General features: G+C 39.7%; 4 protein-coding genes across 6 annotated transcripts; 2 read left to right on the forward strand and 2 right to left on the reverse strand.

Annotated features, from left to right (window-relative positions):
* Positions 1-1,009: 1,009 nt before the first annotated feature.
* Positions 1,010-5,515, reverse strand: LOC4344474 (uncharacterized). 3 transcript variants are annotated; one of them, XM_066303577.1, is made up of 11 exons: positions 5,349-5,515; positions 5,143-5,254; positions 4,007-4,084; positions 3,748-3,829; positions 3,608-3,621; positions 3,365-3,472; positions 3,064-3,146; positions 2,893-2,968; positions 2,154-2,339; positions 1,614-1,742; positions 1,010-1,349 (listed from the first exon to the last, which is right to left on the reverse strand). In XM_066303577.1, the coding sequence occupies exons 5-11, from the start codon at positions 3,608-3,610 to the stop codon at positions 1,182-1,184; spliced, it is 753 nt and encodes a 250-aa protein (XP_066159674.1). In that variant the 5' UTR covers positions 3,611-3,621; positions 3,748-3,829; positions 4,007-4,084; positions 5,143-5,254; positions 5,349-5,515; the 3' UTR covers positions 1,010-1,181. The 3 variants fall into 3 exon arrangements, with proteins under 3 accessions (XP_066159674.1, XP_066159673.1, XP_015650899.1); XM_066303576.1 differs by lacking the exons at positions 3,608-3,621; positions 3,748-3,829; XM_015795413.3 differs by lacking the exons at positions 3,608-3,621; positions 3,748-3,829; positions 5,143-5,254.
* A 1,385-nt stretch (positions 5,516-6,900) lies between these two features.
* LOC4344475 (putative methylesterase 14, chloroplastic) lies at positions 6,901-10,792 on the reverse strand. Its single transcript, XM_015795232.3, has 5 exons — positions 9,912-10,792; positions 8,092-8,331; positions 7,861-8,004; positions 7,642-7,776; positions 6,901-7,513 (listed from the first exon to the last, which is right to left on the reverse strand). Exons 1-5 carry the CDS (start codon positions 10,221-10,223, stop codon positions 7,148-7,150), a joined length of 1,197 nt encoding a protein of 398 aa, XP_015650718.1. The 5' UTR covers positions 10,224-10,792; the 3' UTR covers positions 6,901-7,147.
* A 5,841-nt stretch (positions 10,793-16,633) lies between these two features.
* Positions 16,634-18,951, forward strand: LOC4344476 (uncharacterized). The gene is made up of 2 exons (XM_015794903.3): positions 16,634-17,065; positions 18,747-18,951. The coding sequence occupies exon 1, from the start codon at positions 16,706-16,708 to the stop codon at positions 17,054-17,056; it is 351 nt and encodes a 116-aa protein (XP_015650389.1). The 5' UTR covers positions 16,634-16,705; the 3' UTR covers positions 17,057-17,065; positions 18,747-18,951.
* Positions 18,952-23,583: 4,632 nt separating this feature from the next.
* On the forward strand, positions 23,584-26,274 carry LOC4344477 (protein Rf1, mitochondrial). The gene has a single exon (XM_015794899.3). The coding sequence runs from the start codon at positions 23,794-23,796 to the stop codon at positions 26,188-26,190; it is 2,397 nt and encodes a 798-aa protein (XP_015650385.1). The 5' UTR covers positions 23,584-23,793; the 3' UTR covers positions 26,191-26,274.
* The last annotated feature ends 136 nt before the right edge of the window (positions 26,275-26,410 follow it).

Genomic DNA, 26,410 nt, shown 5'->3' on the forward strand with positions numbered 1-26,410 from the left:
GCAAAAAAGAAACATCTTTTTCATTCTCTGAACAACAAGAGAAAAAAAAACATATTTTTCATTATTCTTTGTATTAAGATGTCACCGAGTTCAGTTTTTCACCAGCTTTTGGGAGAGAGCTGACCAAGCCGAAGTTCGGCAACGTGTGCCACATGTGGCAATTAGTAGGTTAATGTTAAGAGATTGAGATGATCATGAACAGCAAATTCTGTTTGATACAAGTAGTCTTCTCGATTAAAAAAAGGAGAAAGCAAAAATATAAAGTAGACAGATGCAGCAAATTCTGTTTGATACAAGTAGTCTTCTCGATTAAAGAAAAGGAGAAAGCAAAAATATAAAGTAGATAGATGCAGCTGGTTTCTGGTTACTATCTTCCAGATGCCAGAGGCATACTCAGAAGACTTCAAAGAATCCAGCAGAAGAAAACAAAAGACAGTAAAACTACACGTTTCCAGATTTGTGTAGCTGACGAATTGTAAAAATTAAAATGAAGAAAGAAAGAAAGAACAGTTCAGAAGCAGCAGCAAAAGTTCAAAGTTGACGAAACATCTAAACAAGTTGGATGAAAAAGGAGCCATCAGACATGCCTCTGTAAAAGGTTGTTTTCTGCTGAGGATATTAGTTGCAACTTGCAAGAAGATGATATGCCATGACAGAACTTTGGAAGCTGCTGCTACTGAATTGAATTCTTTGGGATGAGGAAATTTGGACAGGTTCCAGGTCCAGCAGCATGAATTTTCACAAGAAAGACATGTAATGTATTCAACTGCAACTCGGCAAGACGGCGTCTTGTTCAACATACGCGGCCATGACAGTTATGCAACAGCAGCTTATGATTTAGGCATCAGTAGGAAACTCGGAGGATTTTTGCAGGACTTTTGACTAGTTCCTGTAAAATTCCTACGTTCCAGAGAGGCCTTACTGAAACTCAAAACCAATGAAAAACATGACATAGAAAGGAAGAGGCACCGCCATCAGAATCAACATGAGAACTGTACCATAGGGGACAGATAAAACATGAATATCTCTATGTTATGTAATGTTATGTTGTTTCTAGTTTGGACAAGTGGAGCATACATTGGTACAAGAGTACAAACTCCACTCAGACCAGGTCCGGAAATAAGCGCCGGACATGGCGGTGTTTGTGATACGCCTCTCACAAGCTAAAAGCCTAAGCCGGTTTATTCCTCGTCCAATGCATCGGAAGAGCCATCCTTGAGATGGAGGTGCTTCTCCCTTCTCTGGAACTCGGTAAGGCCTTTCCCGCTCCCAGTGACACCGACCTTACCTCTGTGATCATCCGGTGACTTGAAGATGCTCTCCTTTTTGCGACCGGAAAAGAACCCAACCTGAAAGCAAACCACCAAAGTCAGGATAACAAAGGTAAAAGGGAGGAAAAAGTAATTCTAAACCAAGCAGTAAGGGTCTGCTGTGATAAACTAAAAAAGCAGGGATGACTCACAAATTCTGTTTGGATTTGGGGGCATTGCCCACCCTTAAAATAATAAGGAAGTTCTAGACAACATGCTAGATTTTGAGGTATATATAGCACCTTACATCCTTCTCAGAAAGAGGTGCCTGGCCAAGTTAGAGTGGGGTGGCAGAGACAGTACCTTTTTGGCTTTCCCTTTGGTCGTTTGGAACTGCTGCCATGCATTCTGCCTCTTATTTTGTGCAAATTCTAGCTGCTCAAAGCGGGCTTTTGACTTGAATGCATGGATCTTCTTACGCTTTGTGGCTTTCTGCAGATACAAAGGTCAGTCAGAACATATGGCCCCACAGGATGTAGCTTCAGAGAATGCAATGCTGAGGCTTGTACATGTTATCTTACCAGGTTCTCATTAAAACAAGACAGCATGAATACCAGATAAACATAATCTTAGAACTACATAAGGTTACTATACCTGAGGTTTTCATGAACATGAATATGCTCACTTGTATGTGTGGTACATGATTACAATTTACAAATATCAGTACCAAGGCAAACAGATCCAATCGTCAAATTGAGTCGTTTCATTATTAAGGGCACACAATAGGTGGATGTGAGAGTTTCTACCATAGTTGGAAAGGCACGTGCAGAATGGTAGCATATGAAAAGTAATATCCAACTCCCTCGCATTTTTAAATATAGAAGAAAAGAAGGATTAACTTACCACATCCTCCGGATCATTTGGATCGATACGGAGTTTGGTGGGTAAGCTACGCATCTGAAAGTCAGATGTTGCTGCCTGTTCAATTTTCCTCTTTATTGCCATTTTGGTAGCTTCAGCTTCCTTTTCAGCTTGACGCAAAGCATCAGCAGCTTCTTCCTCAAGCGATCTTACATTAGCAGGGTCAACCTATATGAGGCAGCAAATTAACTGTTTGCATGCAGCACCACGAAATAAGGAACCAAGCACAAGGTAATCTGCTTTCCTCTTTACACTGTTGAATAAAACTAATATTTGCATAAATTCTAGCAAATGTCCTATTTATTACATTATTTGCATTTTCAAGTTGGGACTTACAAAATTGTGAGTTGCGCTTTGGCCAAAACGGAAGACGTGGAATTTGTCAATGATGAAATGACTATTAAAAGCCAGGCAAACACAAAAAAAACCAACTAAATGGATCCTAAGCAGGATGAAATTACAGCAGGATGATGCAGCTACAAAAACACTTCATCAGCAGAAAAGGCCTGCAGATATAAACTGTATAGTATTTAATCCACAGAGTATCAGTATAAGTTTATGGAAACTTAACCACTTGCATGCTAGGGAAAAACATCATTGTGGAAGTTTATACTTAGTGTGATAATCATAAATTAAATGTCACATCTAGTACCATACAAAATTGTTCAAAATTTTGCTAGTGATGCAGTAAGGAAAATCCAATCGCCAAAGATGAGCATACCTCCTCTTTGTTTCCCCAGCCCTCAAAGCTTACATAATAGCCGTTTTCTGTCAGTTCTTCAATTGTTGCATTGTACCTGACAATTCAGCTAATCAAATATGTTGTAATAGAACCTAAACAGAAAAGGTTGAATGTTTGAAACAAGAAATAGGTGCATTAGAAGAAACCTACCACTCCCCATCTTCACTCCACACAGCTTGCACTTTAGTCCCAACTGCAAACTTCTCATGGGATTGCGAAGGGTCATCCAGTGCCTAAAACCAGAGAAGTATGTTAGCATAATGATACATCTCAGAAGATCCACGTGCATGAATATTTTCTATATGAGTAAAACAAATGTAAAACTTCCAAATCTCCTGCTGGTACATGGAATGGCTGACACATACTGATGATCAAGGCAACTAAATAATGCGGAAGTTCAACAATGATGTCTTCCAAAAATGAAAAAAAATATAACAATGAAGAGAGCTACCTCTGACTGCAGTCCGCTTGAATAATTTGGCGGTGATAGACCTACATCATTCTGGGTGTTCCCACTTTGATTTGCAGTTGCCAAAAGCTCTTCTGTTAATGTAATAACCTGCAGTTATTACAGAAAATCACATTAAGTACAACACAAGAACCAACCTCCCAATATCATTAAATCTGTCCATATTTAGCGATTCAAACTTAGAGAAGCAGCATCAACACCCAAAATCGGAAGGAGGTACTCTACCATGAGACACAGACCTGCAATCAATCAAGATAAAGGGTAATGGACAACTTTGAAGCCATGGAATTTTAGATTTAGTGGTCATTACTATTAACATGGTTGCTCAGATATTCCCTACCATTGACATATTCAACCTTTCTCACCTTTCAAGGTTACAATAAAACCTAAATGCCCCACAAAAATGTTGCAAGCTGCCTTTTCATGCTACCTTGTTGGGCATGGCTCCTTGTAAGAAAGAAGAAAAAGGGATCGATAGCAATAGAATGAAGAGCAAATATCCTTTTGTAGAAAATCATCAAGTCATATTAGCATTAGTGTACAAGATATGGCATCTGACAATTAGTTGATACCTAGCAACACAAAGTACACAGCAGCATAACATACAACATGCAGGATACTCACCTCTTGAAGTTCCTTTTCCATATCAAGGTATTCAGAAATTCCAGGATCATCGTTTTTCTCCTTGATAATCTTCCTAACCTGCAATAAGCAAAGAAAGATTACACAAGATGTACATGAACTAATTGCTCAGAAGCTTTTCATAACAAAAATGGATTTGGGGAGAAATAAGAATTGAATGGAACTCAGCTAGGAGGAGGAATACCCATAGCAGTCTGTCTAGCTCATTTACTACCACACATTTACTACCACAGGCTTTATGCAAATGAGTGATCAACTGATCAAAAAGTTATAGTTTTCAGTCAGACTGAAACAGAGCACCATGAGTTTATAGAAGATCATATGATCATTAGTCGATCTAAAATATCAAAGTCTAAGTGAGAAAAGAATCTGATAATAAATAGATTAAAAGGAGTGAGCATATTATAACATTAAACATTTATTATCACAACAACACAAGCTCAAGCCTGGAAGTTGGAACATACATCAAAAGGTTTCAAATTTTAAGCACCAGGTACATTCCGCAAAACCCCTAACTACATGAACATTGAGAGGTGCATCCTTTGTGCCCCAGTAGGTAGGTAATCTATTACATGAACACACAAAGTGGCAACCTTTGGATATGAGCATGTAATATATTACCAATATTTCCAGTAGCCGGTGCTTCTTTATTAACAAAAAAGGATCAATTCTTAAAGGAAAAACATGATACTGGCAGGCTATCCAGCAGCTTTCTGAATTTTTTTTGTCAGTTCTCAACGCCCTCCCAACTTAGCAGAATTTTCCCCCAAAGTATCTATTGGTGTTGGCCTATCCAAATCCTCAGAATAATAGCACTTTTTTATGCCTAACTGTTCTTCCATAAGATTGTCTGTGTTGTAAATAGTGAGAAATGTAGCCAATGCTACTTATGACTAGCATACCAACATTAACAGACGCTAACCACACAAAGGCATACAAGTAGACATTTGTAAGGTCAAATCACATACTACTTCAAGCTAACCTGCATCAAGTTCCTAGCAATCGACAGGTATGTACTAGAATTTAAAAAACAACTAACGTTTGAATAGATATGCACTCTGCGCCTAACCATGCGTGCAACAAAACCCTAGAATCTGAAACTCGAACGAAATCGAGACCTAATCCACGGAGAAAGAAACAGCATCTGTGACAGCTCGAAAGACCTAAAATCACGCGACTGCGCGTACTCCCTCTGCCGCAGAGCACAATCTCCACATCACGCTCGTGAAACTGTACGGGGAAAATTCGCAGGAAGAGTTTAAAGGAGAAGAAAAAAAACAGCTTCACCACATAGATAGGTAGGATAGGGGTTAGGGCGCGAGACCTCGCGGAGCTGCTCCTTGTAGGTGGAGAGATTGGAGGCGAGCTCCTCCACGCTCAGATCCTCCATGGCCGCCTCGCCTCGCCGCCGATGCCCTCGCCTCCGCCGCCGCCGCCGCCTCGATTTGATTCCTCAATTCAGACTCCTCTTTTTTTTTTCTGTAGGATTTTAATTTTTTTTCTTTCTTGGGAAGATAATAAAGAAGAGGGGAGAAGAATCAGAGGCCGACTCGTTTTTGCCTCTTCTTCCACTTGGGCTTAGTTTCCGGGCCCAATTAAACGAGACATCACATTCTCAAGCCCATCTGATATTGGCCCATGTAAGGAATACGAGCCCACCTAGTGGCCCTGCCCTTTACCCATATATTCGTCTCCTTTTAATCTTTTCTCAAGAAAATTTTTAAAAAATTATCGTGATCCAAGTAATAATTCTCATGCTGCAGATACACTATGAAATGATGATGATTTTGAATTTTTTAGCAAAACGTGTAAACAAGTTTAACAGTAGATTAGAGTAAATATTACCAAACCACAAGTATTATGGTCCAAGTTACCGAATCAAAAAGGTTTTGATATATGGCACGTGCCGCGGGTAATATGGTCCAAAAGTTTCACAAAATCACATAATTATCCAAGTTTACTTCTTATTGTTATAGCAAAGTAAAAATGCTTAAACTTAGGTAGCTACAAGCCTACAACTTGTACATGATAGATCGAAGTTACAAATTTGCGAGAATGCTAATCCGCGCATGCGCATTGCCGGCGCGCACTTCCGGCCCACAAGGCCCACGCACGCGCGCTTCTTCTCTCTTTTTTCTTTTTTTTTTGACACCGCCGTTTCTTCTTTTTTTTCGTTGTTCACTGTTCCTGCCGTACGGATATAAGAAAAAATCGTAATTAGTTTAGATTAGTTTCCTATTTTTTTACTAGTGATTAGTTTACTAGTAATTTTAAAACTTAACTTTAAAATTTTCAAATCTGGACTTGAAAGTTTTTGAATCTGAGTTGAAAGTTTTCAAATCTCGAGTTGAAAGTTTTCAAATCCGGGTTGAAAGTTTTCAAAATTTGACTTTAAAATTTAAATCTTAAATCGAAAGTTTTCAAATCTGAATAAAAAAATTTCAATATGTTAGTAAAATAATCTCCTGAAAAAAGAAAGAAAAATATTGAGAATCTTCCCTAATTACCCGTCATTAGTGTTAAGCGTAAACTAATAGAGTAGTTATAGGAGGGAAGTGTGCGCCGCTGGCGCGTGCGCGCCAGCTAGCCGCCCCCACAAATTTGATAGAGTATTACTATAGAACTCATAGTAATTGTGGATCAAATAATAATTAGTCAAATTATATGCCCCCCTGTGGTTTTACACAATTTGAACCATAATACTTGTGGTTTTGTAAAATTTATATCAGTTTAAGATCGATGGTATGTGCAATTCTGAAACCCCACAGTGGATGAAAAACCAGAGATTGTGAGATTTGCAAAGCAGGTAAGGAATCTCCACAGAGCTACTTGGACATGTGGACTGGGGCATTGGCACATTGCACCTGACAAGAGACTGCAAGATGAAAATGTTCAGACTGAAGAACCTGTAATTCACAAGGTTAAACATATATCTGACTGAAGATCTCTCATAGGCTCATTCTCTATACTTGATCACAAAAGAAGAAAAAAGAACAACATTTTTTCGTCTTCCTACTGGTACATTATTATTCTGGCAGCCGACTGGTTTCAATTGATCCTGGTATTTCCTCCTGTTTGCAACCTATGTGCTACTACCCTTACATGTACATACACAATACAAAGTCATGATAATTTCTCAGTTTTCTCTTCTTCTGTCTTAGCCTCTGTTGCCTCTATCGCCTCCGTCTTCGCCTTGCCTGGGAGCAGCGCCGTCGGAGCTTGAATCTGAGCGATCTCAAGCAAGATCTTGTTGAGGGATTGCGGCTTCGAGAAGAAGGGGCAATGGTCGCCACCCTTTATCTTGAAGATCCCGTCGGGCGGGTTCTCCCTGACCAGCTTCTCCTGGACATCAGGCGAGAGCATTCGATCATCGAGCGTCTGGATGAAGTAGCGTGGGACGGTGCCATAGTTTTCTGGGGTGAGGGAGAGCTTCTCCATGATTGGGGCTAGAGGGATGGGCCTCATGGACACTGCAGCCAGCACGGTATCCTACAGTTTAATGTGCATAAAATTATTAGCTAGCCCACTGAAAACATAAACTGGCAATATGTCAAGGAATGCGAAATTAGCTTTTTTTCCTCGGTTGGCAAGACAGCACAACAGTAGAAAACATGTACCTTGGAAGGACTGGTGTTGAAATATAGCCCCTTGATCTGCTGTTTGTCAAACATGAGCCCAGTAGGAGGCTTGTCCTTACCATTTCCGTAAATTAAAAGCTGTGATTCTTGCAAGAAAACATCTGCAGATGCGAGCTGCAAAAACATAGTGTCAGTTGCTATCCTGCAGAAGTGCACATGCATAAAAATGCACATGATGCACATGAAGAGAGTACATACTTCCTCAGAGAACACGTCAAAGGGCCTCTGGCCATCTTTTACCATTGTAGCGGTAAGAAATATAGCCTTTGATATCTTTTTGGGGCATTGTTCTAACGCATATGACACACTTGCACCTCCACAACTATGGCCGACCAAAATAACCTGCATGAGTGTTGACATGTACACAGAGATCAAACACAGAGTTTTTTTTCATAGTTTTCAACATAAGACACTAGATGTAATGCTCACCTTCTCATTCTCAGGAAGTTTATTGAGGTAGTCGATTAAGGGCTTGGAGTAATCTGCTAATGTAGCTATGCTGTTTGTGTCAGCATTGTCTATACCAGAACCTGTGAGATCTAAGGCAATAGGATCAAGACCAGCTTCCTCCAAGAGAGAAATGGTCTTGTACCAACACCAAGCACCAAACCCTTCTCCATGAACAAGAACAATTTTCTTGGTTTCTAAGTTCTCTAAAACGATTTGGACCTGAAAAAATCAATCCCAAGGGAAAAACAATGTGTGAGAACATGCAGTCCATGTAATAGAAATATAGCTACTAACATGCAAAATTATTTCAGAATTGCCCATGTGAAACATGAAACAAAGAATTGAAGCAGAATAAATTGTATATTAAGGGCAATTGGGGTTCCCTCCTCCTAGTGTACATCAGCTCCTAAATACTACGTTAAATCACCACAAGAAGCACCATGAGAAAGCCTATGTCATCTTTAGCATTGAAAAGTTTTTTTTTCTATAAGAGCCAAAGAACATTTTTCTTCTTAATTTGGATTAGACAAGGCTAAGGACAAAGGGACAAAAGAATATAGCCTGTTTCTTTGTTCCCATATAGTTGGGACCATAGTTTTGAGAAAGGACATACAGCTAAGTCTACTGACCAGTGATCACTGCTACTGGAATACAAGAAAACAGAGAAGAGAGTTATCAATTGAGGATCAATATAAAATGGGGAAAATGCTGTGAACTATGAGGCCACTGATGAGGTCCTAGCACTGTCTTGTAGTCCTAATAGCATACAAGTTTCTTCAAGATACTACATATCCTTGTCTTATGTGTCAATCACCAGCTGTACACAAAGATGCCTTTCCAACACAGAGTTGAAGATTTCAGAAAATTGGAGAGAGCTCAAAAGTATCAACAGGTAGTTGGGTAATGGAATTAATCATGAAGCAACAGAAATCATGGACTGAAACAGCAATACGCTTTGCTGTTGATATTCCCGTCAACAAATCTTATTTAGAAACCAACTTGTACTCACTGGGTATGAATGGTTACACCTGCAGACCTGCTTCAACATATCTCATACTCTCAGAACCTCGCAAAACCGCTTTTAACTTATTTCATAACATCAAGAGCGAATATTCAACTATATATAGAATTATAGATATGAAATGCCTACTGATTGTATATCAAAATCTATCTAAAGTCTAAACAAAGAGACTACGAAGAAATATCTCAGAAATTTCCGGTGTACAAAGGAAGACATTGTTCAATTAACATCAGAAAAAAATATAAATCAACCCAACTCATTGAATTATCCGCAGTCACAGACAATCCTACACTAACAACAAAATAAGCCCAACTAGTTAAACTAGAGCAGCCAGACATTAAAGAACAGAGCAAATCGGCTAATTTGAGGACAATGTTGCAGTCAAGGCATCGTCGAAATGCCAACTGAAAATGCAAGGAACTTCGAAACATAGCACTAACAAGATGATCATAAAAACAGGAAGCTTCCAAGTACCGACCAAACACCTTAAACAACAAAATGTATGACGACAAGACGAAAGATGCTACTAAATGACAATCATTAGGGCCAAATGATGAACTGGTCCTGCAAGAACTATTGACAGCCGCAAAATTAGGCAATATGCCCTTCAACTGGCCAAATACTAATGAATCACAAAAGTTTTGCATCAATATACTCAACACAAAATACAGTAATACACAGCACAACTGCACAATTCTACGGTACCATTTGGTATGAACTTGTAAAGACAGAAGCAGCAGAAAGGGGAAGGTGATGAGGTGAGGTGAGAGAATCTTACGGGCTTGGCACCGGTGACGGAGTCCGGGAGGTCGCCGCGGCGGCGTGAGCTGGTGGAGCCAGGGCCGATGCGGCGGGACATGGAGCCGCCGGCGTCGATGCGGCGCGACATGGAGCCGCCGGCGTCGAGGTGCTGGTGGATGGCCATGGCCAGCGCCTGCCGGTGCAGGAGCTCCTCCTCCGCGGGCGTCAGCTTCCCGCCGCCACCGCCGCGCCCCGACCGCGCGCTCCCCATCCGCTTGCTCCGCGACACCGCCGCGCCGCCGCCGCCGCGGTGCTCCTTGCGCGACATGCACCGGAACGCGTTCCCCATTTTGGGACGAGCAAATATCAAACAAGCTTGTGGAAATCAAGAGAGGGAGAATTTTTGTAGGCTCTCGAGAAGAAACAAATCGGCAAAGATGAGCAAGTGCCGACCTCAGCTGATGAAATCGAGACGGGAAAACGAGTGTGGGAAGCTGTGATGAACTCTAGTAAGATTTAAGCCAAAACAAAAAGAGAGAGAGGGAAAAGAACAGAAGAAAAGATGAAATTTGATGAGAAAAACTCGAGTTGTGCTTCAACAGTGTGGAATTCAACAGCAAGCTTCTGACCCTGGACTGGGAGTGGACTCGCAGAGGAAGAAATCAACACAAAGAACAACAAAAAAGAAGAAAAAAACTTTGGAAACGAAAAAAGAATGGGGAAATCAAGAAACTGTGAGCCCGGAGAGCGGCAAGATTGGATTGAGGAGACGAGCCATCTATCTATGACTACGAGACGAGTGATTTGAACCGAATCGACGAACTCGAAGCAGAGAGAGAGAGAGAGAGAGAGAGAGAAGACAGTGTCCTGGGTGGACAGAATTTTCTTTTCGTTTGGCGAAGCAAAAGCACGGAGCGCAGATCTGAAAAAGAACAGGCAGAATTTATGAGTGGTCCTAACACCTACTCCTAGTCATTTCCCACGCAAATCTCGCCAAAACCATTAACTTCTCTTGCTCATCTGGAGCAGAAAAATTCGCAGGAGGAAAAGAAAAACAAATGAGAAATCTTTGGAAAAGCTTTAGGGCGGTTTCTTGGGAAATGCTGTCTCTTTTGCTGGTGTGTGTTGTGTAGACTTGTAGTCTTGTAGTACACCTCTTTTTTCTTTTTCTCTCTTCAGTTTCAGAATTCAGAGTTTCTCTTTCTCTTGTTTGTCTGGTTTGGTCTGCCCTGTTGACCACCACCCTGTCCTCCTCCTTTCTTCAGATAAAGATAAAATGGCAGCTTCCTTTCCTTCCCTTTCCAATTCCTCCCTCTCCCTGCAATAATTATTTTTCTGTATATATAATTGCAACCATATTGTGGTAGGGACTTTAGACCCTATTGGATGAATCCATAAGATAATCTTATTTTTGTTATAGCTATTTAAGGGTGTAAAAGATAAACTATTATAATTATTACAAAGTTAAAACTTACTCCTACTTCAGAAAATATTCTAAGAAAATTTTATATAGAAAGTATTTTGCACGAAGTACATCGTCTAGAAGTTTGGGAAGCATGCAAACGAAAGCAAGGTTCTTCGATTCTTCTTCCTTTTTTTTTCCTTGCAATACTCTAATCTCTTTCTATATATATATACAATTGCAAGCATATTGTGGTAGGGACCTTAGGGTTCTTCAATTCTCTTTCACCTGGTTTTCTTTTCACCCATGTGGATATTCTGGTCTACCTTTTTCAGATCCAAAGGCCCTGCCTTTTTCTTGTTTTATAAGCATGCAGATTACTCCCAATTTGTTTTGATGAAAGATTAGGGGGGGTTTGGGAACTAGGGACTTAAATTTTAGTCCCTCTCACAAAAGTATAAGTCCCTCCCCTAGGGACTTATATTTTAGCCCCTCTCTCCCAAACAACCCCTAGGTGTTTGTCTAGCTTTTGAGGGCCAAAATTTCCTCTCCCTCCTATTAGGGCAAAGGAATTAATGATTGTCATCTTTTTTACCTATGAATTGCGAAAAATAGCATCAAACTGGTGATGAACGGAAAAGAAAGCACTGTTGGAGTAATTTCATTTGCCCCATGTCCTTTCTTGATTCTTTATTGCACCGTTTTGATATGATAGTGATATAACGAAAGTGAAGGCCTGAATATTACTGCTAGTACTAGCACACTAGTGTGCTTTTCCTCACGTGTTAGGGAGTACACCGTGCATGCTGAAAAAAAAATAAAAAGTGTGTGTTGACTTCGATGGGGTAAAATTATTTTCAAGCAAGTGGAGTGTCTTAAAAAGTAAGCAAGTGATTTCGGTTTTCTTATCGTTAATCGTTTTTAAAATCACTAATTCAGTATCCAAAACAAAATTATTGCCGCTTATAAGTCATAACCCCAAAAAGAAGTATTGTTTCAATGATGGAAAAACAAACCCAAATTAATAGTTGCATTGCCTGCCATGGTTTAGCCTATATTTTGTGCAAATTTAGCCTATGCGTAGTGTAAAATTATGCTTAGTGATAAGTAAGGGAATTTAGGAGTAAAACCGTTGTAGAAACCCACAAATTCAGAAAAACACACATGGAGTAGTTTTTAAAAAGATCACGGCAATTGCCAGTATTATATCAATATTTGAGAAGAAAGGTGCCTAAAAACACACATATTTTTTTTACAAGAGGGAGTAGTTAGCAGGTGATAAACTGATCATGAGATAGCAACACGGCATGGATGAAGCTTCATTTAGGATTGTATAGTACCATGCTATGGCAATGATGTTGAGAGGTAAGCTTAAACCACCAGGGACGGCAGTTGAATATATATCTGAATTGGTATTATTTGACAACGACGATATGAGCGCAGCTGTCACGGCACGTCTTACAGGCTTGTACATTAGCACAAAGCTAGCCTTAATTATTCTATCAGAGACAAAAGAAGAGCATAAATTTATTAAATCCTTAATCAGTTTGATAGGTGTACCATTGTACCAAACAGACAGAATGAAGTTAGGACAAATAAGAATGAAGTTAGGACAAGGAAAAAAACATTAGAACATAATTAATTGGGTTAATTATCATAAACTCAAAAAATAAAATTATCTAATATTTTAAAGTAACTTTTATATAAAAAGTTTTCACACGAAATATATCATTTAGCAGTTTGAAAAGCGTGTTAACGGAAAGATAAATTTTGTATGTTAATTATGAAAAGAACGGGACCTAATCTCTCTTAAGTTAACAGTTCTTGTCGCCTAATTTGTTCCAATCAATCTAATTCTGGGTCAATGGCATCATCACTTTGTAGTTTGTACTGAGCTGAGACGACCCAAATTATGTCAAAATTAACAGCTTACCTATTGATTATGAAAATGACAGGATTAGTAGGAGTGAAGTAGTAGTCCAGGAGTGATAGGGGAGCAGCTTGCACTAGCTCTACTTGCAGGTTGCAACGACGAACAACTAGAGCTCAACACATCGCCGCACCAGACGCTCCAACTACTAACAACCCACACTATTACACTAACCTTGTCATGACCTAATTCCATCGACTTGTAATGGCCTGATCGGTGGAGAAAACATGAGTTTGTGATGGTCAGTCAGGTGCTTAATTACCAATCAAATTAGTTAAGCTACGCAATTGTAATATTCAGTAATGTAAGCAACAATGCATGCATCATCTTGTGGTATGTTTACTGATCTGTGTAACATAATATATGGCATTCTACTATGGCTAGATACTTAGATATTGCCAAGAATATTTGATGTTTAGGACTAGATTTAGTTAAACATTTTTAAATTTTAGCATCAATTTTTATATAAAAATATGTTTAGAAAATTCAATAAGTTTATGGTATTATATATTATAGTACTTTTCAAGGCAAATTTGCCCATACCATTTGCTTTTAATTTCAAACTAAGCATTTGGGATGCTATTAATGGCTAAAGTTTCAAAAGTTTGACAAAAATCGTGCCATATACGTCAAATATTTTTGACATGTGAGAGTAGCAATTAAGTTGGTTATGTTTGCAATTACTTTCTGCCTTTTGCCTTTTTTTTCCTTTTATTCCTCTGAAATCCTGATGAGAGAGCATAAGAGAATGCATGTGTTCATCATCAAGAAGCAAACCACAAATCCCAGCTATCTGTGACAAAGACAAGGGATGATGATGAGAGGGCCAGCTCATCAAGATCCATGCACATGAAAACTGAAATCCTCAACTTCTTCCTGCTTAGGAGACAGAGTGATCCCTACTGGAGGGATTTGCCAGCCACTAAGCCCACCCATGAATCATTGATCACAGTTTAATCTGCAACAGAATCATTCTCTGCAACACGTTTCCCGTGTAATTTAAATTGCTGAAGTGCATGCTTGATTCAGCAGCTTTTAAATCCACTTTTATTAAATAGCCTTCCCTTTGTAATCTCCCTTTTGTTATTTCTGATTTTAATGAGAAAAAAGAATCAGTATCAAGATTAGTGCTGTATGCATCTTTATCTGTCATTATCATGTATTAATGCAGCTCCTTTCTAGCTTCCCATTCCTTTCCTGATAGTTGCCTGTCTGTTGCTTTCATCTGCTCATAAGATTCATTTAATAAATTCTGAAGTTAATGATCGGATGGGCTGAGATTATTAGTTGACTGTTTGCCTAATCAGCACTTCCTGTGCTAATCAGTCAGTCCGGTACCAAACTGCCATTTACATATGTTGCAACTGAAGATGGTAAACAACACACAAACCGTCCAATCCTATTGTAACTAGTATACTAAAATAATTCAGAATTTCAGTTCAAAATTTTCTTTCCCAGCCTATTATACTACCAAATGAAAATAAAACAATCCAACAACTAGCCATCTGAAATTGAGGACTCCAGATCTCAAGAATTCCAATCAATTAGAGTATAATTAATTAAAGAGGGAATTACTAGTACAAAGAATCTATAGATCACTGCCACTTGGTGCAGCTTTCATTCCCTGTCAAACAGGGAAGTGCATGTCATTTTCTGCCCTTTTTTTTCCTCTCTGCAAAAGAAGTGAGATGAATGAACAAGCAGGTAGCTAGAGACAAGAGAATTATGCTCTGCATATGCATCAAGCAGAAAGATGGATTGATCTTGATGATGATAATTTGTACCTGTCTGCACCGGAGAATATCTGCGTATTCTACTCCTGCAAACCCATGCAAAAAGGAGAAGCAGCTTTTAACCACTTTGTTTAATGCTTAATTGTCGTGGTTATGCATGCTAGTGATGCAACGGAGGCATGTTCCGCATGTGAATTAAGTAAAGTTTAAAATTAAGAGGGATGTACTAATCACACACACATGTGACGTTTATTTGACCTAAAGTACATCAGTGATTAATAATTACTCAATTAAATGCTTATATCTACAGAAAACTCCATGCCTGAATGGGGCATGTGTCCTGGCTGGCTAGCTTTACATGATTTATGCTGTTATCAGTAGGCAAATGTGTGTTGGAAGAAAATATCATACTAGCGATTTCATGCAAACTATGAAGCTATTTTTATAAAATAAAAATGATGAACATTCATTCCTGCTCCATGGTTCATCGGCGTCACCAAAGCAATGAATAGTACTGCTTGATTCCTCTGCCTTAAAATACAAAATATAGCAACTTTTGTCACCAACATTTTCTTCTCAACCAATCATAACCCTTCACCATTCAATTTTCTCATATCCGTTCACTTCTAATCATAAACTTCTTATATTTAATTCTATGTACTTTTCTTAATAATTATTTATAACTCTAAAAATCCTTATATTCTAGAACGAAGGTATAAGTATAGTTTAAAGAATGCTGCAATTTGAAAAGTTCAACCTTGTTATTGTCATAGAGTATACAAACTCTGCTAAAGTCTGAAATTAATCATGCAAGAATGATGATCTAATTGTCTCTCTCCAAACTTGTTCTTTCGAAACGAATTGAAATGACGTTCCTGCTGGACAAGCTGCAGCATGACAAGTAGGCAGTTGTATGTATGTATAGTACATTACTCTAGGTATAAATAATGCATTTGCCATTATATATGCATGTTCTTATGGATGTTATGTCCTTCAATTATAAGTATTGTGTAGTTAAAGTATGATTGCTTCCGATGGAAGTAGACTGAACTTAACTGTCAATATTATGGAGCAGGATACCCATTTTGTTCAAAGCGAGAAGTTATTTTTGTTTGTATACAACGAAGGAAGTGACTAGTAATGGTAGACCAATTTTCGGAGTTGCTTACAGTTCCCCTTATCGTTTTTGGCGCGGTTACCGTGAAAATCACGAGACATACTGCATTATAATATAATGACACTTCAATTATACTATATTTTCTTATGCGACGATCAATTTGGGAAGGAGGGATTAGTGATTATAATATAATAACACCCCAATTATACTATAGTTACATTTAAAAGTTTTCACCTAGAAAACTGTGAAATCCCAATGCTTGGTGTATTTATTTATTTTATTTACTCTAAGTCATGTCCTGGTATAGCCTGTCGACAAATCATCTATTATTTAATTTACTCTTAATATATTTATACCATATCTTCACAAACTTTGATGCAACAATTGCTGAAAAAATAAATTTATTTTAGGATAATAAATAGGAGATTAAAAGAGAAAACTACGGTGGGCTGCCTTGCAAATCTCAGTTTACATATGGGCCCATCGAATCGAAGGGCCTATTATAGGAGGCAGCCCAACCCACAAACCCAATTAGCGACCCTTCCTTTTTACCTCCAGCGAAGTCCTCTCCGGCGCTGGCTTTCTCCTCCACGGGTCTAGGGTTCCGGCCACCGCCGCCGCCGCCGCACGGGGGAGAGAGAGTGAGAGGATGAGCGGGAGCGCGTTCAACGCGTTCAAGTCGCGGGTGGCGGTGGCGTGGAGCCCCAAGCTGTACATCACGCTGGTGCGGGGCCTCCCGGGGACGCGCCGCCTCCACCGCCGCACGCTCGAGGCCATGCGCCTCCGCCGCTGCCACCGCACCGTCGAGCACCGCACCACCCCTTCCCTCCTCGGCATGCTCACCCAGGTCAAGCGCCTCGTCGTCGTCGAGACCCAGGAGATGTACGCCGCGCGGAGGCAGGCCGAGGACGACCGCCGCGCGCCCAGGCCACCCCTCGTCGTCTCCCACCGCCCGCCCGCCGCTGCCACGCCCACGCCCACGCCCACTGCGGGCCACTAGACTCACCAGGTAACTTCCTCAAGCCTTAGCTGTTTCTCCTTGCGCGTTAGCTGTTTGACGTAATGCCCCATAAGAGAGGCTCTTCTGTTTGTGCCTGCAAATGTTCATTGGATATAATGTATTGCATTCTTTCTTTTTGCCCATAAGAGAGGCTCTTCTGTTTGTGCCTGGAAATGTTCATTGGATATAATGTATTACATTCTTTCTTTGTTTTGATCTAATTCATGGTACATGTCTGGGCTTGTCAAACCTTTTTTTTTTTATATTGTGGAAATTTTTCATTAGAATCTTTTGATCTGTACAAAGAAATGGAATGATTAAAGGAGAAGACGCATTGGCCTAATCAGGCTAAAATCCATTTGCCTTGTAGAATACTAACTGTATTTAGATTCAATGTTTCTGTGCACAGCACTCTAAAGATCTCATATGAAATGTTTAGCTCACTGAAAATTTATAATTAACTAACATTTGTGTTGAAGTTATTTCAGTTTTACTCATCAGAATTTCTCAACTTAGTATGGTTTCATTTAGAAACAAGTGCCGTGACCCTAATATGTTCCTTATCTTATGGTGGATAAGATACACATAACTGCTAACTTAACATGGGCATTGCCAACTTCAAAATAAGCTATCGAAAATTCGAAATGAATATTCCCCTTAAAAAAATAAGAATGATAAGATACATATCACTCCAAATATGCTACTTAGAGAGATGTCATTGTGAGATTGTTAAAATTGTCCTACTCCAAAATTTCATATTTTAAAATATGTGATCTTGTAGACTGTTGAATTTACACAAAATTAGCATGCCTTATTCATCCCTATCTTTTTCCGACGAGTCCAATCAAACCTGAGCGACCCATCCATTGGATACTCCCTTTCTCACCTCAATTTTGAGAGAGGAGGGATGCAACGCAAGGCTCTACCATTTCCTGCACTGGTCCATGGTTTTACCACTTGGGCATCATGTTCCCCCCACATTAACTTAGACAGGTTGTGTCACCAGCCACCACTCCCTCTCTGACATCACTCTCCCTCACACACAGACTACACAGTGCTTATCTCTATATGCCACCACTCTCTCCGACATAGTCTCTTTTTCTTTATTTATTTCAAGAACTACTTTTGACTCTTTATACCGAATCTTTTAGTTCCTTCCAGACTACACAGTAATTCTTGTTATACTTGATTAGAGCATAAAAAACTTTGTGCTGTATGACTACCATGTTTTACAATGCTAAATAAAGTCACTGAAATATTTTGATGAAAAAATTGTCAGTTTCAAAGTGATTATCAATCGCTAGCGTATGCACCATTCCTTTATCTTCATCTCTGGTTACTAGTTTTCAGTGTGTTGAAAAGGAGAGAGGCCATTATTAAGCCAAAATAGAAGACAGGGTTTTCCTTTTGAGTTGTGTCTTTTTCCCTTGCAACTGCTGTTCATGAACTTTCATGACTTTCTTGTTAGCATTGATGTTTGCGCTGCCGATTTTACCAAAGTTTGTTAGCATTTCATTTGTTCATAATGGAAATATCCTTCTACCATTCTTGTGTATTTGTAATCGTAACAATCTGACTTGTATTGTTGAAGTATTGTGAATATACATAGCTAAGTGCACTTGATCGTTACAGTTAATCTGATTGCAAAATTGCCTCCTTATATTCACTTTTTTTTTACTATCTTGTACAGTGGGCACCAGAAGCCATTCTTCAATCAAGACTGGCTACTATATGCTTGAGACTATCTTTGCTCTCAATGATGATTTCATTGAACCTGTTCTGGTAACTCATTATTTACCAAAGTGGTCTCATCAAGCTTGTACCTTTGAAGACCGTAATGTCTTGGCCTTTGTAGTCAGTTAAATGAATAAAGCCTTTTTGATATGTTGGTGCCACTGTCCAATCTTGTCAGTTACTGCTTCCTCTATCATCGAAATTATTGCTGCAAAATTCACATTCCATTTATGGTTTATCACTTCATTTCAACTAGGTAGTGATGAAACAAAATGGACCCTATGCTATGCCATGCGGTAGAGAATTTATATGGCTGTGAGGCACATGTTAACGCCTTCATTAGACATGTATCTCTTATTTTCCCTGTTCTCCAACAATGTGCACTGTGTAGTGGAGCCAATCTTTTTCTTTTTCTTGTTCTCAACTGTGTACATTGGCGCCTTGCAAGGCTGCAAGTATTTTTGTGTTCATGTTTCTCAACACGTACGTCGAGTCCTTAGAAAAGGTTTCCAAATCTAGGCCCTCTTTTGTAATATCTAACTAATGAGCGTGCACGTGTAAAGCACGTCGATACTATTGAATGGAGTTAATTTGGAAAGAGTATTCAGTGTTGGTACTAACAAAAAAATATACGTACGTGATTATTCCATATAGCTCTAAAAAAAGTTGAGATTATTTTAAATTGATCAAACACGTTGGAGTCTTCGATTTGAACAGAACTATTTCTAAACTTGAACTCCAATCCATTTACGCGGAACCAATGTCAAACATCACTTTTCAAGTATCCATTCATTATTTCACAAATATTACAAGTTACAGGGGCTGAAAAAAATCGGAGACCATTTATCTATCATATGTTATTTTGTGAGAAAAAATCAAGCGATTTTCAATTGATAACAAACAGTCGCACACCGCTTCTGAGTTCTTACATGCATATCCTAATGGCATAGATTGGCCGATGGCAATATAAGCATACACAAGGACAAACTATAACTACACTAAATAAATGACATAACATGAACTGATTTTTTCATTTAATTAGATTAACAGTCTCATTTTTAGCCTGTGCTTGCTGCTGACGTTGTTGGTTGACTGATTCCTCATGCTGAAGTAGCCCTGGTAGCTCTGCAACGCCCTGCTCACTGAACACTCGACGTCCGTGTGTAAAGACCGGATTTTCTTGTGTTAGTTCCTGAGATCTTGTCAGGTTTCTAAATTAAGCATTTGCTAGTAAGTTCAGTTCACCAGCTTCTGAAGTTGCTAAATTCATCATCTTTAGCTCAATCTCACCTCTGATGAAACAAGACGTGGCTTCATAAGCTGCTTGCGCTTTGCATGCAACCGCTATGGAACCACGACAGTGTGTTCCGTTACCTGTTACCGTGTGCCATTCTGGAACTGAATGGGCAATACTTTGGTCAGATATTTGAACCTCAAACCTGCGGTGCACATATTATGAATTTTGATGCTGAAACTCCTTACCCAAGCAACAACTCATTGTAGGTCCCTTAGATGTTGCTTTGCAAAGTCCTCATGTAGAGATATATATAGAATTAAGTTGCAAAATGAAATTATTTAGATTAACAGTATATACACTACTGAAATAGTGATAGCGGAGCAGTATATGAATTGGCATTAAAAACACTCCAAATATTATGTAGTGAATCAGGCATCATGATCAACCAAAGGTAATTAGAAGGTTAACAAATAGTATATTCCTTATGAATTATGATGTGATTCAGATATTCTTTAAGAACTTAAGCGAAATTCCTCTTTTATGGTCAATATTGTTAACCTTACTGTGGTTGATCCAATAACTGAAGGACATGTAACGTTGTTATATGGGTCACTCAGTTAATTCCCTTTGTTGCCTATTATCTGTGAGAATCGACAATGATTTCTGACATCAATGCAATATATATATATATATATATATATATATATATATATATATATATATATATATATATATATATATATATATATATATATATATATATATATATAGTAAATTTGTTTGGTGCTCCATGGTGCCCGGGCACCATGATTGAAATTTACTATATACCTAATTCAAATGAGTATGAAACTTTTTCAAATATTTAGGTATTAACGTTAACTACTTTACTAACTAGTTCAAAGCAAGTTTGAACTGAATTCAAACTTGCTTTTGTTAGATTTTGATTCTAGGTATATAGCATCCAAACATATAATTAGTTAGGTATGTAATAATGGATTATAAAATAAAGTTAAATTTGAGTTGTTTTGTTGCTAGGTATAGGTATGAATCGAATACTTATAAGTAGGTATATACTCACAATTTGAAAATTTTGAAAAATTTGGGCGAATTTGTGTATTTCATACCATGGTGCCCGGGCACCATGGTGCCCCATATGAGTGTCGTATTATTACGGGGGCCTTTTAAGATCATATGCCACCAAAACCACTACTGAATACGGCACCGAATAGAAAAATTTAGACATGCATATTTGCTGCATTTTTTATCCAATGAGGATATATAATTCGATGTACAGCTCAAGTTATTTATTACCTGAGACTTTTAGACATCTGACATTTGACATTGCAAAGCACCTTGGTGACTTGATAATTCTTGTCAAACAACTGATTTAATCAGCATCCGAATATCATAGATAGGAAGCAGGAAACAAGAAATATTGTAAGTTGTTATATCATCCTTGTTGAATTGTTTCGATGTACCTCGCCAATCTGAGCCCCTGCAATATATTGATTCAATGTCACATGCAGAATATGGGCACCGTTTCACCAATAGAGTGTGGCAGCAGTTGAGAACTTGGATGAAAGTGGCGTTTCTTCTCCCTGATCAACTCGGCTTAGACCTTCCAGATTGGTGGCAGCAGGTGCGTGGATGTTTTCGGACGAGACACAGGACCGCTTTCGGCTCTTTTTTCATGCTGGTCTGCTGGAAAGTTTGGAAAGAGAGAATGCTAGGATATTTGAGGATTCATCGAGAGTGGTCGAACTTTTGGTGGCTGACATCAAAGAAGAAGTATCGATCTGGAGAGCGGCCGGTATTTTTGATAGTGAGGAGTAGCAGCTTGGTCTCTAGCTCCCTGTAAATATATAGTTTATTCTCCTTTTTCTTTTCGGTGTCTTCCCCGACTCGGTAGTTTAATGTCGTGTATAATTTTTTAACTCTCTTTTATCTTGATGAAATTTGGTCGGCGTCCTTCCGCCGATCCGGCAAAAAAAAAGAATATGGGCACCGTAAGAAAATTCAGCAAACATTATAGTGTCAGCATTCATCGATACCTTGAAGGCAATGGCACAATAATCGTGAAAGCAACAACTCTATTTGGCCAACCTCCAACCAAGCTGTAGTAAACAACTAAAGATAAGGCCAGCTGCAGGCCTGCCTTGTTGAGATAATCCAATTATAAAGTTAAGGATATATATCGCCTGCTTCAATACTAGCACTTAAAAAAAGGATAATATTTCCAGGGTCATTTCGATGATTAAAAGATTGTTGGATTACAATAAGCATAAGATTGAATTGATAAATAGCTTTGCAAGTACTTCATGAAACAATTCTGATGACATCACCTTATACCGAAAGAACCATCTTAATTTCTAAAAGCACTCAAAATAGGCTCTATATCACTTTTAGGACTGGGTAGTTTCAAACATAGATATAGAGCTTATTTTGAGTCTACATTCAGTACCAAATGTGCAAAATTTCAAGTACCTGATGACCAAATGATCAAGGACCAGATCATCCAGTGCCAAACCCAAGTTTAAACCATCAGAAGCAAATGCAGAGATAAAGAAGTTCAGATTTCAGATGAGATGACAAAGCTTAGGGCCCCTTTGAATCGCAGGGTTGAAAAAATAGAGGGATAGGAAAAACACATGATTCTGACAGGAATTGAAGTGTAAAACAGAGGATTACAAAACACAGGAAAAATATAGGAATTGTCGTTTGATTGGAGCGCAGGAAAAAACGTAGGAATCAAATGAGAAAGATAGACTCAAAGAAAATTTTCTAAGAGGTTGGAGTTCTTGCTAAATTTCCTCCAAAATTCACATGCAATGTGTCATTCCATAGGAATTTCATAGGATTTGGAAAGCTTCAATCCTTTGAATCAAAGAGCCAAATAGGAAAATTTCCTATAGAATTTAAATTCTATGAAATTCCTATATAAATCCTTTGATTCAAAGGGGCCCTTGACATGTTGGAAATCATGGCGGATCGAAGACACCATGGCCTCTGTGGACCATGTGATTGTCAATGACAATGACCCATCATTGATTTGAAGTCAAGATGTTAATCTTCATGCCTTAAATAGGTACATTTGTTTAGTGAAGTAACAACCAGGGTTTTCAAGTTTCTTTGAGATTGGATTCCAAAACTGGTGCATTAAAGTATAATTTTGCTCACCTGAACAATGAACATGCATGTTCAGGACATCATATCAAGCTCAAGAGAGTCAACTTAGGCATGCCACTCCTCATGATCTCATAGTTTACTGTAAAGAAACAAACAGAATAATTAAATTTTACATGAAGCACAGGAGAAAAAAAAACTATAATCGCTTGGCTGAAATGGAACTAATCCTCCCTAGCCATCGTCAAGGCATAGAAAAACCTCAAATGAATCTGATGGCAAACAAGATGAACCAACCAAAAAAATTCTGAACAATATATGTTGTCCCTGGAGAGCAATAGCCAATAGACTTATTTCCTTTTGGTCCAATAAACATGGGCCATTCTAGCCTCTGCGGAGGCCCATATAAAAAAGAAACAGTTTTTTTTTAATTATTCTTCTTCCTCCTAATGCGCTCACTGGTCACTGCCCACCCAGATTCCTCCGCCGGCGCCGGCGCCGGCAGCGGCAGCGGCGGCGGCAGCGGCGGCGGGGTACAAAGACGCTCCAACCTGACGAGCGGTCGCCTTCCTCCCAACCCCACCAAGCCCGCACGGGAGGGAGGGAGGGAGGGAGCCCTCTCTCAAGCAAGTCCAGGCCGGCCATGTCGTCACGCCGTGTCCGCGTCACCGGCCTTGGGCGACCCGACGCCGGCGTCTCGCGCACAAAGAAGCAGCAGCAGAATCAGGGTCTTCCTCGGCAACATCAACAGCAACAGGAAGCTGGTGGTGGTGGACGAGCTGGTAGGGAGCACGCTCACCACCTGTTCGACGAATTGCTTCGCCGAGACACCACCTCCATCTTCGACCTGAACAGCGCCCTCTCCGCCGTCGCCCGTGAAAGCCCCGCCGTCGCTCTCTCCCTCTTCAACCGCATGCCCCGAGCCGACTTATGCACGTACAGCATCGTCATTGGCTGCTGCAGCCGCGCCGGCCACTTGGACCTCGCTTTCGCCGCCCTCGGCCGTGTCATTAGGACTGGATGGACGGCGCAAGCAATCACCTTCAGTCCTCTGCTCAAGGGCCTCTGCCATGACAAGAGGACCAGCGATGCAATGGACATTGCGCTGCGACGAATGCCTGCCCTGGGTTGCACGCCGAATGCATTCTCCTACAACATCCTTCTCAAGGGCCTCTGCGATGAAAACAGGAGTCAACAAGCTCTCCACCTACTCCATACGATGATGGCTGATGATACTAGAGGAGGATGCCCACCCGACGTGGTTTCATACACCACAGTCATCAACGGCTTGCTTAGAGAGGGTCAGCTGGACAAAGCTTATTGCCTGTTTGATGAAATGTTGGATCAGGGGATGTCGCCTAATTGCATCACGTATAATTGTCTTTTGCATGGATATTGCTCATCAGGAAAGCCCAAAGAGGCCATTGGGATTTTCAGAAAGATGTGCAGAGATGGTGTTGAACCGGATGTCGTCACTTATAACACGCTCATGGTCTATCTCTGCAAGAATGGAAGATCCATGGAAGCTAGAAAAGTTTTTGATTCTATGGTCAAGAAGGGCCACAAGCCTGACAGTTCTATATACGGTACTCTGCTTCATGGGTATGCTACTGAAGGATATCTTGTTCAGATGCACCAACTCTTGGATGTGATGGTACGAAACGGTACGCAACCTGATCACTACATCTTTAACATATTAATAGGCGCATACGCTAAACATGGAATGGTAGATGAGGCCATGCTTGCATTTAGCAAAATGAGGCAGCAAGGATTGCACCCTAATATAGTCACCTATGGAACAGTAATGGACGCGCTTTGCAGGGTAGGCAAAGTGGATGATGCTATGTCCCAATTCGACAGGCTCATCTCTGAAGGACTAACTCCTAATGGTGTTGTTTTTAGAACCTTAATTCATGGCCTCTGTGCCTGTGATAAATGGGACAAGGCTGAGGAGTTGGCTGTTGAAATGATCGGTCGAGGCATCTGTCCCAACACCATTTTCTTCAACACATTGTTGAACCACCTATGCAAAGAAGGAATGGTTACAAGAGCCAAAAACATCTTTGATTTGATGGTACGCGTAGATGTGCAGTGTGATGTCATTACATACACCACACTCATAGATGGATATTGCTTAGATGGTAAGGTGGATGAAGCAACAAAGTTACTTGAAGGTATGGTGTTAGATGGGGTGAAACCTAATGAAGTTACCTATAATACCATTATTAATGGTTACTGTAAGAACGGTAGGATAGAGGATGCATGTTCTCTTTTCAGACAGATGGCAAGCAAGGGTGTTAATCCTGGCATTGTTATCTATAGCACAATCCTCCACGGGCTGTTTCAGACTAGAAGAATTGCAGCCGCAAAAGAACTCTATCTCTGGATGATTAAATGTGGGATTAAGCTTCCTATTGGAACGTACAACATAATCCTTCAAGGACTTTGCCAAAACAATTGCACTGATGATGCCCTCCGAATGTTTCACAACCTATGCTTGATTGATTTCCACCTTCAGAATAGGACTTTTAACATTATGATTGATGCGTTACTTAAAGGTGGCAGGCATGATGAAGCTAAGGATCTGTTTGCTTCTCTCTTGGCTAGAGGTTTAGTGCCGAATGTTGTGACCTACTGGTTAATGATGAAAAGTTTGATAGAACAAGGGTTGCTAGAAGAGTTGGATGATTTATTTCTTTCTTTGGAGAAGAATGGTTGTACAGCTGACTCCCGAATGCTAAATGCTTTAGTTGGAAAGTTACCACAGAAAGGGGAGGTACGCAAGGCTGGGGTTTATCTCTCCAAAATTGATGAAAATAACTTCTCCCTTGAAGCTTCCACGGCTGAGTCGCTGGTTTTTCTGGTTTCAAGTGGCAAATACGACCAACATATAAATTCTATCCCTGAAAAGTATCGTCCTACTGCGAAATCCAGGGCTGTTTTTAGTCAAAAAAAAAATCCAGGGCTGTTTGATGCTGCCGGTAGCTATGGAGTTGTAACTAGACTTTATTCTTCTTCTTATATCGAATTAGTTGTGTAAAGATGACATTCTGGAGCTACATGATGGGAGATTTCTCTCTCTCTCTCTCTAGCATGAGTTTTTCAGAAGCTCTTTTGCTTGCAACTGCTTATTGCCCACGAGTAATGCTTCAACAATCTCTCTGTAACATTGAGATCAACCCAGATTTAAGCTGGTAATTTCCAAGGGGTATCAATTCCTGCGATCTCTGCTACAATGGCTGGCAGCTCAGTTGTTTTGT

The sequence above is a fragment of the Oryza sativa genome, chromosome 8, assembly GCF_034140825.1.
Source record: "Oryza sativa Japonica Group chromosome 8, ASM3414082v1".
Taxonomy (NCBI): Eukaryota; Viridiplantae; Streptophyta; class Magnoliopsida; order Poales; family Poaceae; genus Oryza; species Oryza sativa.

Excerpts from the sequence above, each read along its gene's own strand:
- LOC4344474 (XM_015795413.3), bottom strand. The coding sequence starts at position 5,414 with ATGGAGGATCTGAGCGTGGAGGAGCTCGCCTCCAATCTCTCCACCTAC. Across the intron at positions 4,085-5,348 it reads ACAAGGAGCAGCTCCGCGAG|GTTAGGAAGATTATCAAGGA; the intron begins GTCTCGCGCCCT and ends TGCTTATTGCAG. Across the intron at positions 1,350-1,613 it reads CCAAAGGGAAAGCCAAAAAG|GTTGGGTTCTTTTCCGGTCG; the intron begins GTACTGTCTCTG and ends GTTTGCTTTCAG.
- LOC4344475 (XM_015795232.3), bottom strand. The coding sequence starts at position 10,223 with ATGGGGAACGCGTTCCGGTGCATGTCGCGCAAGGAGCACCGCGGCGGC. Across the intron at positions 8,332-9,911 it reads CCGTCACCGGTGCCAAGCCC|GTCCAAATCGTTTTAGAGAA; the intron begins GTAAGATTCTCT and ends TGATTTTTTCAG. Across the intron at positions 7,514-7,641 it reads TCAACACCAGTCCTTCCAAG|GATACCGTGCTGGCTGCAGT; the intron begins GTACATGTTTTC and ends ATTAAACTGTAG.
- LOC4344476 (XM_015794903.3), top strand. The coding sequence starts at position 16,706 with ATGAGCGGGAGCGCGTTCAACGCGTTCAAGTCGCGGGTGGCGGTGGCG.
- LOC4344477 (XM_015794899.3), top strand. The coding sequence starts at position 23,794 with ATGTCGTCACGCCGTGTCCGCGTCACCGGCCTTGGGCGACCCGACGCC.